Source organism: Halichoeres trimaculatus, unplaced genomic scaffold (genome assembly GCF_033239565.1).
Source record: "Halichoeres trimaculatus isolate MK-OKI-2021-1 unplaced genomic scaffold, fHalTri1.1 fHalTri1_scaffold_4, whole genome shotgun sequence".
Lineage (NCBI taxonomy): Eukaryota > Metazoa > Chordata > Actinopteri > Labriformes > Labridae > Halichoeres > Halichoeres trimaculatus.
Window position 1 is genome coordinate 5,556,341 of NW_027437182.1, and position 13,597 is coordinate 5,569,937.

At 37.3% G+C, this 13,597-nt stretch overlaps 2 protein-coding genes across 3 annotated transcripts in view; one reads left to right on the forward strand and one right to left on the reverse strand.

Annotated features, from left to right (window-relative positions):
• LOC141788749 (G-protein-signaling modulator 2-like) overlaps nt 1-1,324 on the forward strand; it is a 28,273-nt gene extending 26,949 nt beyond the window's left edge. Inside the window, exon 15 of the mRNA XM_074667800.1 lies at nt 395-1,324. Coding sequence (XP_074523901.1) covers nt 395-562 — 168 coding nt within the window. The 3' untranslated portion in view covers nt 563-1,324. The remainder of the gene's footprint in view (nt 1-394) is intronic.
• An 11-nt stretch (nt 1,325-1,335) lies between these two features.
• mcoln3b (mucolipin TRP cation channel 3b) lies at nt 1,336-9,276 on the reverse strand. 2 transcript variants are annotated; one of them, XM_074667801.1, is made up of 14 exons: nt 8,875-9,026; nt 8,260-8,483; nt 7,993-8,160; nt 7,434-7,587; nt 6,214-6,289; nt 6,033-6,129; nt 5,632-5,731; nt 5,367-5,479; nt 5,115-5,264; nt 4,930-5,031; nt 4,268-4,390; nt 3,974-4,180; nt 2,919-3,049; nt 1,336-1,698 (listed from the first exon to the last, which is right to left on the reverse strand). In XM_074667801.1, exons 1-14 carry the CDS (start codon nt 8,933-8,935, stop codon nt 1,656-1,658), a joined length of 1,749 nt encoding a protein of 582 aa, XP_074523902.1. In that variant the 5' UTR covers nt 8,936-9,026; the 3' UTR covers nt 1,336-1,655. The 2 variants fall into 2 exon arrangements, with proteins under 2 accessions (XP_074523902.1, XP_074523903.1); XM_074667802.1 differs by lacking the exon at nt 8,875-9,026 and adding an exon at nt 9,048-9,276 and having other exon boundaries at nt 1,338-1,698.
• Between the last annotated feature and the right edge of the window lie 4,321 nt (nt 9,277-13,597).

Sequence of the window (13,597 nt, forward strand, 5' to 3'; positions counted from 1 at the left end):
TCCCTGACTGCAGCGGCTCAGTGCATTATGGGAAACAATTGGATTTACTCCGAGTCCAGCGGCTGCTTGTCCTCAGGTTTAATAGACAAATTGCTGTTGATGTTTTTTTTAAGTGAATCTTGTTCATCTTAATTCTGTTACTTAATTTCAGACTTTTTTGATAGTATCAGATATTTTTCATACTAAAGAAAGTTTTCTTTAGAAGTTAATTCTGACATTTTAAAAGCAAGGCCCTGAATCTTTAACAAACAACAAACTCTGGCTGCGTTGTCGGCTCTGGGTTGAAAATTACAGACATGACCTTTCTAGTAATTCACAGGGTAAACATCCTAAACCTAAAGCTCTTTTTGTTCGTTGCCTGATTTGAATCTTCCGTTTCATGATCCCGTTCCAGGGCTCCAGGCTGAACGACCAGAGGTGTGCCGCTCCACCCTCCGCAAATAAAGGACCAACTGTTCCAGACGAGGATTTCTTCAGTCTCATCCTGCATTCCCAGTCCAACAGGATGGAGGAACAGAGAGTTTTGGCTCCCCCTGGTGTCGCTCAGTCCAAACCAGACTGACCCAACCCAATCGAGGATTTTCTCAGCCTCAGGACACCAGATGAAGTAACCAGCTGTCAGCTTTTTTTGATTTCTGCCTTTTTTGGGCTGTTGTGATAACATCCCTGTGAGACTGTAAAGATTGCAACGGACACCGTCAGGAATTCAAGGCTCTAAACGACACAAACCTGATCATTAAGGATGTAGAGTCATGGGAAATTTGAGTTTTTGAGTTTTCTTAGATAGGTGACACTGTCTCTGGGGCTTTATACACATTTCATGACGCCCCCTGCTGCCTGTTTTTAAGGAAAGACATGACAACTGCCTACTCTGGAAGAAGCTGTTGTAGCTCGAACTCGGCGCACTCCACTCGATGGATGCCAACTTAAGGAATACCGTTTAATGATGGACAATAGAGGAAATGAAGCTTCCATTAATGCAGTGTAATGTTATGAGCTGTTCTGCCCTTTAATGCTCACTTTCAGTCTTGAGGGCAGTGTGTTTTGGTTTGGAGGGATCTTCGATCTGTCCTACAAAACTTCAGACTTGAAAGACGTGTCTTTTTTAAGACTAAAAGACAAAGAAGAGTCTTTTTTTATGGGTGAAACCTTTTTGCCATGGACTTGTTTTCACTTCTAACAAGGTTTAACCAGGGATAAACTGTTGAGAGGAAAAAAAACAAGAAATGTAATTTTAACTTTTTTTTTATTGATACTTTCTCCTGACAGGAGAAATAAAATCACAAATTGACGTTACAGTGTATTTATTTCATCTTGGTTCATTGCAGTGTTTAACACAGAGCCCTATAAAGTGCAAAGCAACAGAAAAACACCAAAAATATGAATTTTAAGTGACAGGTTGATCATCTATAAAGGTATATGTGGATATATATACAATATGAATGTGTATTTACAAAAGATGCTCTCCACCTCAGTGCATTATGTTTAAGTCAGGCTACGTAGGGTTTGGTTGTTTCAGCACAGAAAAGTTAAAAATCAATGAGTGAGGTTGAGTAGAGGACAAATGTTTGACTGATTTTCTCTCTCATTTAACATCCGTCGTATAAAGTGCTCATCCAGTGTTGGGCTGTAGTTCATGTTTTCATCACTTCCTGCTACGCCTCTGAAGACAGAATCTCCTCCTTAGGTCTCCTGAACCTACAAGAGAAAACAGCTCAGTGTAGATGCAAAGTGCAAAAGTACATATCTGTTAGGGATGGAACAGTTTATGAAAAAAAAAAAAAAAAACGTTCTGTTTCCTCACTCGGTTCGGGGCACGTGTGCTCTGTACAGTTTGTGTTTTTCTGTTTTCTGTGTTTTACAACTCAATTTGAAGCGAGTATGTAGCTCCGATCATGACCATGCGCAACACGAGGCGAAGGTTGTGTGTCGTTCTGCTGTCTGGGAGCTCTTTAGATTAGATTTCTAAATCTGCATAAAGTTTTTCAGAATAAAAGAGAAAAAATAAAAATAAATAAATAAATAAAATAAGATAAGATAAAAAAAATTATAATGATAACAAAAAATGATAGAAAATAATTCAATAAAATAATAAATATTTAAAATATTTAGAAAAAAGGAAGAGAAAATAATAAGCTATATAAACATACATATACAAAGTAATAGTAATAACAATAACTAGAAAATAAATTAATAATAAAAAACGTTATAAGAATTAGAAGAGTTAAGTGAAACAATGACAGTTTAAAACAAATAATAAAAAAAATAATAATAATAATATTAAACAAATTATTTAAAAAATACCAAAAATTAATTAAAGAATATATATATATATATATATATATATATATATATATATATATATATATATATATATATATATATATATATATATATATAAATATATATATATATATACACACACACACATAAATAATTAAATAAATAAATAAGTGCTTTCTGTCTCTTTTAGTGACTTCTGGGACAGCCAATAGAGACTTTCCTTGCTAAGAAGTTAGCATGTTAAAACTAGCAATGTTTTACTCAGCTTTAATGATGTTTCAAATGGGAAATAGCCTCATTCTTTCAGGTTTTTCATAACTTTACATGACAGAATTTTTAAAATAATCTGTTAATAGTGGATTATTAGGGTTTATGTAAAAATAAAAGTGTTAAAAAACAACAACAATGTACACCAAACTGAAAACCGTGACTTCAAAACCATGATTAGAACCTAACAGTGGATTTTGTGAACCGTTCCATCCCTAATATCTGTAAGGTGCATCACAAATACTATAGTTAACAATACTACAACCAAAGACAGCAGTGTATCATCATCATGGTACTTTGGTTTCCAGGCTTGATAAAACAATCCCTTCACCATTGGCTGTAAACAGAGTGAGCCCAATTGGACCTACCTGTTGATGCAGCAGTCTAAGAAGCAGCTTTTGTCCTTGCTCAGTCTGTACAGCCCAGAGTTGGGCAGATCTTTACACACTGACAGGAACTTCTGCAGCTCGGACGTTGGGAGTCCACTCTGCTGCTGTTGCTGCATGAAACCAGACAGGAAGTGGCTGTTTACACAGGGTGGCAGACTTTTACATATGGGCAGAAACTCAAATAGTACTTTTCTTTAACAGCAGGAGGAGTGTCATCTACCCAGATACTGTGTGTAAGTAAATTACAGGCCATTTAAATAGAAAAAACGTCTCAGATGATCCAAAGCTTTGGTGTTTTTCTTTAGTGTTTCTTCATAAAATTGTATAAAGGATCTGAGTTTGTGAAGAATTTGAGGTAATCTTTGATAACTAGATACAATAAAAATGGGACAGTAGCTTTTAACTTTCTGGTAGTGATGGGTCGATGAGGCCTCTTGAACCGTTGTGGCACATTACCCAAACTGTATTGATACTGTGTCGGTACTGTGTCGCTCAATATGGACACCTGCTGGATCTTAAACATCATTGCAGGATGCAGAGTTCAAAGAGACTCAACTGGCGTACTGATTTAATGACCCAGAATACACAAAATTATACAAATTGTTACATTTTATATTGTATAGTAATCTAAATTTAAAATATCTTTCATATCTTTAAGATATATAGTCAAATAATGTAAACACGAGTTCTAATGTGAATCAAAGTTAAAGTGTCGTGACTGATGATGTTGCTTATCTCTGAGGCAGGGAGGTTTCATTTTAAAAGAAAGTTTTAATCAAACAAAAATATCTTTTTGTGTATTGGCAGTTCAGTTTTTGGAGAAAGATCGCCAGCTTCAGATCAAGCAGAAACTAAGAGGAACAGAATGAAAAAAAAGGAAATAAAAGGAAACACAGCAGCTGTATCGGTCACGTGACTTTCTCAAAGCGATTCGCGCACCAACACAGGGCTTCATTCTATGAGCTCGACACATGCGCCGAGGCCTCGGTGTCGCCAGACCCATCACTACTGTCTGGAATGAGAGTAAGGGTTACCTTAATGGTGTCGTAGGTGTCAGTGATGATTGTGATGAAGAGGCTGAGCACCATGTAGATGAAGAGGGACACAAAGCTGTAGAGGTAGACCCGGCTAAAGAGCCACACCAGGCTGCTCTTCTGCTTCATGTTCTTAAAGGTGGGATACATGTCGTCTCCGTTGATCAGGGAGAAGAGACACTCAGACACCGTGTTCAATGTGCGGAACTGGAAAGGACAAAGAGGGAAACATGTTATTCGTCTGTTCCTCATGATCACAAGTGATCACATAAAGATCATCAACACTGTTGTCACCTTCTCATGATAGGGGCCAAGGACGATCCAGCCGCAGAAACAGTAGCTGATGTAGATGATTCCAGCACAGCAGATGAAACGGATCACATTTGGGAAAGCTGCACGGAGCGTCAGGATAAGAGTCTGAGAAAACAGACGCAAAACAAAAGGTAGAAGATTTTTTCATCTGTAACAAAGCGGTTGGTTCATTTGTTGGTCATGGACGCCAAACTGGTTTTGTCTTCAGTGATACTTTTACAATTTTTGCTCCTGTTTGTCTGGAGATCCTACATGTAACCATGGCTGCATTGTTAACATGTGAAATCAGCTGTTAGCAGCCTGTAGCATGTCAATGCTAACTGGTGCTAGGCCAGATGTTTCCCCACAAGGCGAGTAGAAGGAGGTGAGGGCGACGTGCTGGTTCTCAAGTGTGAGCTAAGAAGTGACCACATCGACCTGTCCTTCCATCCAACGTTATTGGGAACGTAAGATCTATCTCCAATAAGATGGACAAGCTAGCCATGCTAACCCAGCAACAGAGGGAATACCAGAGGGCAGAGTAGCCTTCTGGTATTCTATTCTATTCTATATCCAGATCAGTTTATCTTAGCTCTTAAGATCCAGTCAAGCAGGTAAAGCAAAGTGACATCTACAAAATGAGCCTTCAAAAAACGTGGTCTTACATTGTACTTCCTGAAGTAGCCCATGTAGCGGATGACCCCGATCCACACAAACATGGTACCAATCCCGAGAAAGATGCTGCAGATGTCGTAACTTGTAACAACCTAAAAGAAACACATGATGGTAAAAATGTGACTAATGAAGTTTTAGTTTACAGGGACCTCCGTCACTGTGTGATATACATCACCTTGGTCTGGATTTCTATCTTGAGAATGGAGCCTATGATGGTCAACATGTCGCTGACGATGATCAGGATGTACCAGCCATTCAGAAACTCCAACTTGTCAGACAGCGGGACCTCTTTACCACACTTGGTCCTGCAGTAGAGCATGTACTCCTGTTGAGGAAAGATGTAGAGAAGCTGCATTATAAACAACAGTAAAAGCACACGTTGTCACGTCAACATCTCATTGTTTTCCAGTCATTTAAGCTGACTTACAAACTGCAGCTGGATGCCGTTGATCACTGAGCGTGTGCAGAGGGCACAGGAAGTGATGCAGGTTATGATGATGAGGCAGTCAAACAGCACAGTCAGGTTTATGTTCCTGGCAGCTGGAAGTACAGATACATTAAAAATCAGAGTCAAACATTCAACAAGTTTACTGCTCAGTTAAGCTTCAAACAACAGCCTTGATGTACCTTAAGAAACCCTGAATGTGAAAGTAAAACCTGATGATACACATTCAAATCATTCCACTACTCACATGCTCCAGTTACTTTCCAGTCTTTGCATTCGTTGATGTCTACGTCAGTTTCCAGGTCAATCTTTATCCTGCCGCTGTGGACTTGGTTGTCGAAAGTGATCTGTTAATGAGACAGCTGCGCTTCAGACACGTTTCTAACAGGAAAACAACTCAATAGCCAAACCCAGCAGCTAGACATTCTCTTGTGAGGCCCTGAAGATAATATTTAACTAAAAAATGAGCAGCCTGCTGAACGGTTTGTACTCCTGTAGTTTCATTTATGAGCACAGAAACTTCATTTTAATAGGGGAAGTGTCCCAATAAATCACTGCATTATATGTCTATGTCATATCACTAGTTTTAAACGTCTGATGTGATGCAGTAGTGTTTGTTGAGCCCTGAAGAGAAGTTTAATAACGTACAATAACATTGAAGTCGTAGCAGTCTGGCAGCTCTCTGTGTCTCACAGTCTGTAGATTTATGGCCTTGAGAACAAAACTCATCTTCACAGTGAGCAATCTGGAAGACAAAGCAGGCACATTTACTGAAGAGGCTGTCACATCAAATTCAAATCAAAAAGAAAAAGATGATTTAGGCTCAAACCTTTTGAAATGTAGTTCAAAATGTGGATACTTGTCCCGCAGCGTAGGGTGATACATGGGAAAGATTTCAAGACACTCTGAAGGAAAAATACCCCAAAAGTATTAACAAGCATTGAGACTCTTTATTCTTTTTTGGGATATCTTAGTGATTAGATTAATTCTGACAAATTTGCCAAAATATCCATTAAGACAAAGAAAAAGGAAATACATTTGCTCAAGTTTCAAAAAATTCTGATATTAAAAATATTTAAAAAAAAAAGCAAAAAAAAGAAATTTAAAAAATTTCACACATTACAACAAAAATTAAAAAATTAAAAATTTGCAAAAAAATGAAAAAAATAATGAAAATTAAATGTCAATGTGTTATTTTTTTCAAGTTTAATTTATTTTCAAAAATTAAAAAAAAACATTAAATAAATAGGCAAGATTTCAGTTTTTTAAAATTGTAAGTATTTGCACAAAAAAATACAAAATAAAATAGATAAAAAAGGCAAATTCTTTTATTTATTTTGGAAAAAGTTAGCAATTTTTCCTTTTCTCTTTTGACTTAAATCAACAAAAGTTTAAAAACATTTGCTAAAATTTCAAAAAATTCTGAAATACAAATATTAAAAAAAAAAAAAAAAAAAAAAAAAAAACAGAAAAAATGAAATTTTATAATTGCACATATTACGCCAAAAATTAAAATTTCAGAATTTGCAAAAAAAAAAAAAAAATTCAAGGAAAATTTTTTTAACAAATACAAAAAGTGGAAAAATTAAGTAAAAATTCAGTAAATAAATGTCAAAAATTTATTAATTTTTCATGTTTAATTCTTTTGCAAAAATTAAAAAAAGACATTTAATTAATAGGTCAGATTTTTAGTTGATGAATGAAAAAAAAACTATGCACATTTTTTTATTTATTTTTCGAAAAAGTTGACACTTTTCCCTTTTCTTTTGTTGATTTAATATCAACATTAAGTAAAAATTAAATGTCAAAAATGTATTTATTTTTCATGTTTAATTCTTTTGCAAAAATGTAAAAAAAGACATTTAATAAATAGGCCACATTTTTTTTAATTTTAAGTTTGTTTTTGCAAAAAAAAATGCACTTTTTTTTGAAGAAGAAGAAGTTAGCATTTTTTTCTTTTCTTTTTTTTTTGACTGAATATCAACAAAAAATATTCTTTGTTTTTGAGCAAAACATGGTGTTAGTATCCTCTTCTGTGCTCATACATACCAGTGGTTACTTGGGCATCAATCTCAAAGGTCTCATTGCTGGGGAAGATGGAGCCATTTTGGTAGAACTCCTGACACAGTGACATGGGTGTGTACAAGTTGCCCTTTTTCTCATACTCATGGTTGCCAACTGTGGTGTTGTGCAAGTGTCCATACTGAAAAAATAAAACAAATATCTCTGTTTACTGACTTAACCACTTTAAGCTAACTTTCCCACCACCTATCCATGCATTAGTCAGGTTCAGATGTTACCGCTCATCTACAAATACCTTTGTTTGTGAAGCACTGATTAAAGTGAAAGTTGTTGAATATGCTGAGGTGATACACAAAAAAAGATGGACTGAATAAATATGAGCAAAGTTCAATCCCATGACAAGCTGTAACTGGTCATGAGAACTTTTAAGGGCTCTGTCGTATAAGCATGTACAGTGATAACAATCCAAGAATGATTTACAGACACGCAAACGGAAACAGCTACTAGTTACATAAACCAATTAAACCGGCACATCAACAATTTCCGTGGAGCACAAAACCATGTTTTCTGAGTGGTCCTTATTTACCTTCAGAATAATGTAATCAATGTGATCATAAACATCATCCTGTCTGTAAACAGCATACGTGTCCATTCCCCCATCAACATAGTCTTTCAAGAAGAGGTGTTTGAAAGTCATCAGATTCTCCTCCTTAAATGTGACAACCATCTGGTTGCTCAGCCCGAAAGAAACCAGCTGAGATGGAGGAAACAAGACAAAGAAAAGACAAAATGTTGTGAATTTGGTGACATTAACACAAACAGCATCTATTAATCACATGTTTGGGTATCAGACCTGGATGGTAATAATGGCAATCTTGATGATCTGCAGTAAGAGCTTCCATGGTTTTCGGCCCCGAGCGTGGTACTTCTCACAGGGGTTCATGAAGTAATATTTAATCTTCCTTCTGAGAAACTCCACATCGTCTTGGTCTTCCAGACACTGGTGTTGGTGGGCTGCCCAGGGGAGGGTATCATTTGTCTCATACTCATCGTACAAGTCACTGGACTCCTCCATGTCTGAAGTAAATGAATAATATGTAGCTTACATGAAGAAAATAAAGTGTAGATTGCAAAAAAGTAAAACATACAAAATTCAATGTGTGATGTTTTCAACAAAAAGGGGGTTTGAGATGACCTCCCAAACTCCAGGCCTCCAGCTTTGATCAAATAAAAGATTTATTATCACGTAACTGTTTTAACAACTTAACAGCTCCACTTTTAACAACTTCTGGAAAATGTTAAAGGTCACTCTTCCTTGTTGAGTTATTGTTAAAAAAAAAAAAAAAGAGGAAAACCTTATTTTAACAGACTATCAATAAGGCTCTACTGTTATTGTTTTTCTCCACATGAAGACGACTGACTTATCAGCCACTATCTAGGAGGAGGAAGGAAGAGAAGTCAGGTGCACCTGAGTATTGTTGAATAAGACACTGAAGCTCACGTGTTGACACCTGACCAGCCTCAACCATTGCAGCTAAAAATCACCAGGACGAGTAAAGATGAAACAGATATCCGTTGATTCCGTCAAACACAGGAAATGAATGAAAACAGACACTTACACACTACACAGTGCTTACTTACCAAGGCAGCAGCAGGTAAATCGACTACTAATGAGATCCACCTGTTGACTCCTTCACGCGCGTTCAGTCGGTAAATTAAAAATCCAAAACTTGTTTAAAAATCTGCTCCTTAGCTTTAAAATCCATGTCTTGAGGAAATTTGGTTCGTTAAAATTTCCGGAGGGTGTTTTGTGTTGACAGGGAGCGAGCCCAACCTGTTTGAACGGCTCAGGTAACTTTTTTACAATTCAATGACGTAACACCAAATGTGGAATCTGATTGGCTCTCGGAGATGTCCGTCAAGACTTGTTCAGTGTTCTGTTACCCCTGGCAACCAAACTGACCGGCTGGTGGGCAGATTTCAAGCTAGCGGGTAAACACGAACTTTTTAAACATTTTAAAGTGAAACAGCAGCTTCTCTAATGTTTTCTTTATTATTATCCAGAACTACAGCACATTCGTTGAAAATGTTTGCCACAAATTGTCCGTTTCTCTTGACCTTCTTATGTTATTTATTCCATTAGTTTTTTCTCCAACTCGTCAGCTTGCTAGCACGTCATGCTAAAGTAGCTACTAATTCAATGGCTTGTTGATAGCCACTGGGTGATTTTATTGTATGTTTGTTAAACTCAAACATGCTGACAGACGAATTTATTTGCAAAATTAATTTGTGCTTTGAAATAACAACGTTAATTTATTGTGGCTCCTTATTATATTGACTACTGAAACCTATTATTTTAACAACATTTGCCAATGCTGACTTGTTTTTAAAGCTAATCAAGACCTGTATCACCTGAAATGGTGTTTAGACAGAAGTATGACTATTAATCCAGATAAAAATACCTGTTTATTTTGTCTTCCTGGATGCCATTGTGATGTTGCAACCAATATATATTGACCTTCTTTTTTTTCTTTCAGCACTTTATACGATAGCATTTCATTGTTCTACAGTACAGTGCAAGAAGACATTTGTTTATTTATTTATTTGTTTTTTGTTTAGTTATTGATTTATCTATTTTTCCCCAATGTAGAATAGTCTAGCCATAACTAACCACAATTAATCGCTACGATAATATGATTCAGCCTTCAACAACATTCAATAATCAGTGCTAAATATTATCCCATAGCTATAAGTGAGATACCTACAAACTGAAAAACAAAGAAAAACAATTTGGCTAAGGAAGCCTTCAAAGATAAATTTAATTTGTGTATTTTATTTATCTTCTAGATTCAGATTCAATTTTATCGGTGTCCCCAGAGGGCAAATTGGGTATAAGATGTAGGTTCCGGGCACACAGTAACCGTTAAAGTGCACAAATTTATAGCAAGACACACAGTGTCCAGTAAGTACAGTGTCTCGAAGAGTGCCTAGGTGCCAGTAACATCAACAACATAACATCGCTAAGGTAGCAGACACAAACTAAGATCAATACTTTCTTCTCTCAGCCTTATTCAATGCTTGAATGGAGACAGGAACAAATGAGTGTTTGTCCCTGTTTTTAGTAGCTCGTGGGACACACAGACGCAGACCAAGGGGAAGAAGCCTGTACTCAGGGTTAAGTGGGTGAGCATCGTCAGATGCCACCTTTACAATTTTCCCGAGGGAATTCTTATCCTTGGTACAGAGGTTACCGTACCAATAGATAATAGAAAAGGTGAGGAGAGACTCAATTTAAGCACAGTAAAACATTTTCATCAGGGTCTTATCAACTTGGAATTTTGCTTATTTCCTCAAGCAATAAAGGCGTTGCTGACCCTTTTTACACAGCATCTCAGTGTTCAGGTCAAATTTCAGTTTTTCATCAATTATCGTGCCCAGATATTTGTGGTAAGGTACAATTTCAACAGACTGACCATGGACAACACTATTCTGAGCAATATGAGGAGTACGCCTGAAATCCACACAAATTTCTTTTGTTTTTGAAACGTTGACTTCCAAAAAACTTCTGTTACACTAATGCAGAAAGTCATCAATAACTGGACCATGGCCGTCCTCATCATCACCAAGTAGGCTGACGATAACCGAGTCATCAGCGTATTTTATGATGAATGTATTGTTGAAGTGGCTGCGACAGTCATTGGTGTAGAGAATGTACAAGAAGGCAGATAAGAGACAGCCCTGTGGGGAACCGGTAGAAGAAGACAGATCGTTGGATAATGTCCCATTGACTCTGACCCGCTGACTCTTCTATTCTATTCTATTCCTTTTACATTAAAGTGCAATCTTGGTAATTCTCCCAACAGCCACAAGATGTCGCCACATGAGTTGATAATAATACAAGAGGGATGTTGATTTGCCCTTGTGTTTTGATGAGATAAAAATGGTGAAATTTACAAAGGATATAAATGTATTTCCTGGTTTTGCAAGTATTAATGTCACACTTCAAGTAAACCATCTGTCTCTCATTAGTGGAGTTCTTCTGAGAGCAAGGATGTCGCCCAAGAAGAGACCTAGAAGTGATAAAAGCAGTGCAGGAAGTAAAGGGAAAAGTAAAGGTGAGTGTCCAGATGATTTTAAAGGTAATGTGAAAATAAATGCATAAAAAGTAGAAGCACTGCAAATAATAACTGTCACTTTCTGCCCAGGAAAAGCCATTGAGCCATCCATGCAGCAGGAAAGTTCTGGTAAGAGAAAAATGCATTGATAGATTATAATAATAATAATGATAATACAGTTTATTTCAAGGCACCTTTCATGGCACCCAAGGACGCCATACAAAACATAGTTTAAAAACACTTCAACAAAAGTAAAAAAGAAATATTGATATATTCTCCTCTTTGTCCTCAAGGGTGGAATGAGTGAGGAGGTCAAAGACTCAGCTATTATTGATTTTTCAGCACTATTACTGAATGTTGTTGAAGGTTGAAGTATATTGCTGCAGCAATTTAATGTGGTTAGTTGGCTAGATTATTCTACACTATTAAACAAAAAACAATTGATGTATCTATAATGTAGAAAAGACCTTTGAATGAGGCTTTTTGTTACCTCTTACCTCTAAATACACATATTTAAAACTAGTCAAACCTTGTGTTTAGTTTTTATATATCTAAGTCACTCTTATATAATCATTTTGTAAACATGTATTGATCTCATACTTCACATGACAATGTACCACATGTATTCACAGTTGTCATGGATAATACATGAAAGCTTCATCACATGAACAGTGTAACTTCAAAGATAAGATTTAACAAGCATGACACTGAGTTTGAATTACAACACGTCTTTGATGAGATGGAGAAATGATCTGCATTCCCACATGGGATCCTGGGAGTTCTGTTGCATAGCCTTTGGACATGCTCTGTACTCAGCTCTGGGTGCTCATTGTCATGGTCTGGTTTACTGTCAACATGCTTTCGGTCAAATGCAGGTCACCAACATCTACTGGAGGTTAGGCCATTGGCTTCAGTGGAAGATTTTAGGTAATGGGGTCAAGAGTCTTTAGAGCGGACATATCATGCTTGTTTCTCCTTTTCACTATGCCGGACTAGGATGCCTGTAAAGCATTTCTGCCCTCAGTACAAGTCATTTAGTTCCTTCATTGCCCCACAATAGCGTTTTCAATCTCCTCATTTTAGGCCATTCTGAAGATCTAGTTGAAACGCTCCGTTTGGAGAATGACCTCCAGTAACCTCACGTCACAGCCCTTTGTGCTCTGATTGGTCAGTTCTATCAGAGGGGCGGAGGGGGTAGAGCCAGGGGGCGGTTTTTGCAGCATGGCAGTATTTACAAAATCGCCACATTGAATGGGGCAGACCGAGCAAGTTTGCTGTTTGCCAAAACTTCACCGTAAGGCATTGATAGCACTAATAAAATGGCAGAGTGTAGGATACGTCCTTTTGTATTGGACCCCGAGTCAGACCCAGACGGTTCTGCAGCTCAGGAGGAAGAAAATCCACCTGGACACAGATCATCTCAGGACGCTTCAGTGTGGTGAGTCAAAGCGGTACTGTAACATGTATAGTTTATACGTGGAAATATAGGCAGACTTCACCAATAAACTATTTCTATAACAGGGCTCCATCCTGCTCCTTCACTTTTCTCTGTCTGTTTTATCCATCATGCTGAAAGTGTAGTCTAAAGATCACCTCTACCGTCAGTTCCTCACTATGTTATTACCGCAGCATTATTGTGGTCCAGGTTCACAGTGCATGTACAGTATCACAAGTATTACGACGTCTGCTAAAACTACAGTGTTTTAACTGCTAATTCACCACGTAAAGCCGAGCTGCTCAGCAGAGCAGAGTCCCTGCATCTAGCTCTCAGTCAAGTTAGCCAGAGCTAGTAGGAAGCTGTATTTATACTCGGCTCTTGGTGGGTGTATCCCTCGGTGGCGGTTGTGTGACTAACTGACATCACAGAGGAGGAGCTGCTTTATCAGATTACTCCAATAAAAAGAAAGGATCCTCGTGTAGTCACGACCGTCGAAATCTCGCGGCCAACTGGCAATGACCTATTTTCAGAGGCATCAATCTGGTTCTAGGATATCAGAAAAAATACAATATCTCATTTTTTGAAAATTCAGGGGGTGAAAGGTCTTGTTTTCAACTTTATTATTTTATATGTAAGTA

Coding starts and splice junctions, on each gene's coding strand:
- mcoln3b (XM_074667801.1), bottom strand. CDS start 8,935: ATGGTTGAGGCTGGTCAGGTGTCAACACGTGAGCTTCAGTGTCTTATT. Junction 7,588..7,992: donor TTGATTACATTATTCTGAAG/GTAAATAAGGAC, acceptor TTATTTTTTCAG/TATGGACACTTGCACAACAC. Junction 4,181..4,267: donor TTGGCCCCTATCATGAGAAG/GTGACAACAGTG, acceptor TGTCCTTTCCAG/TTCCGCACATTGAACACGGT.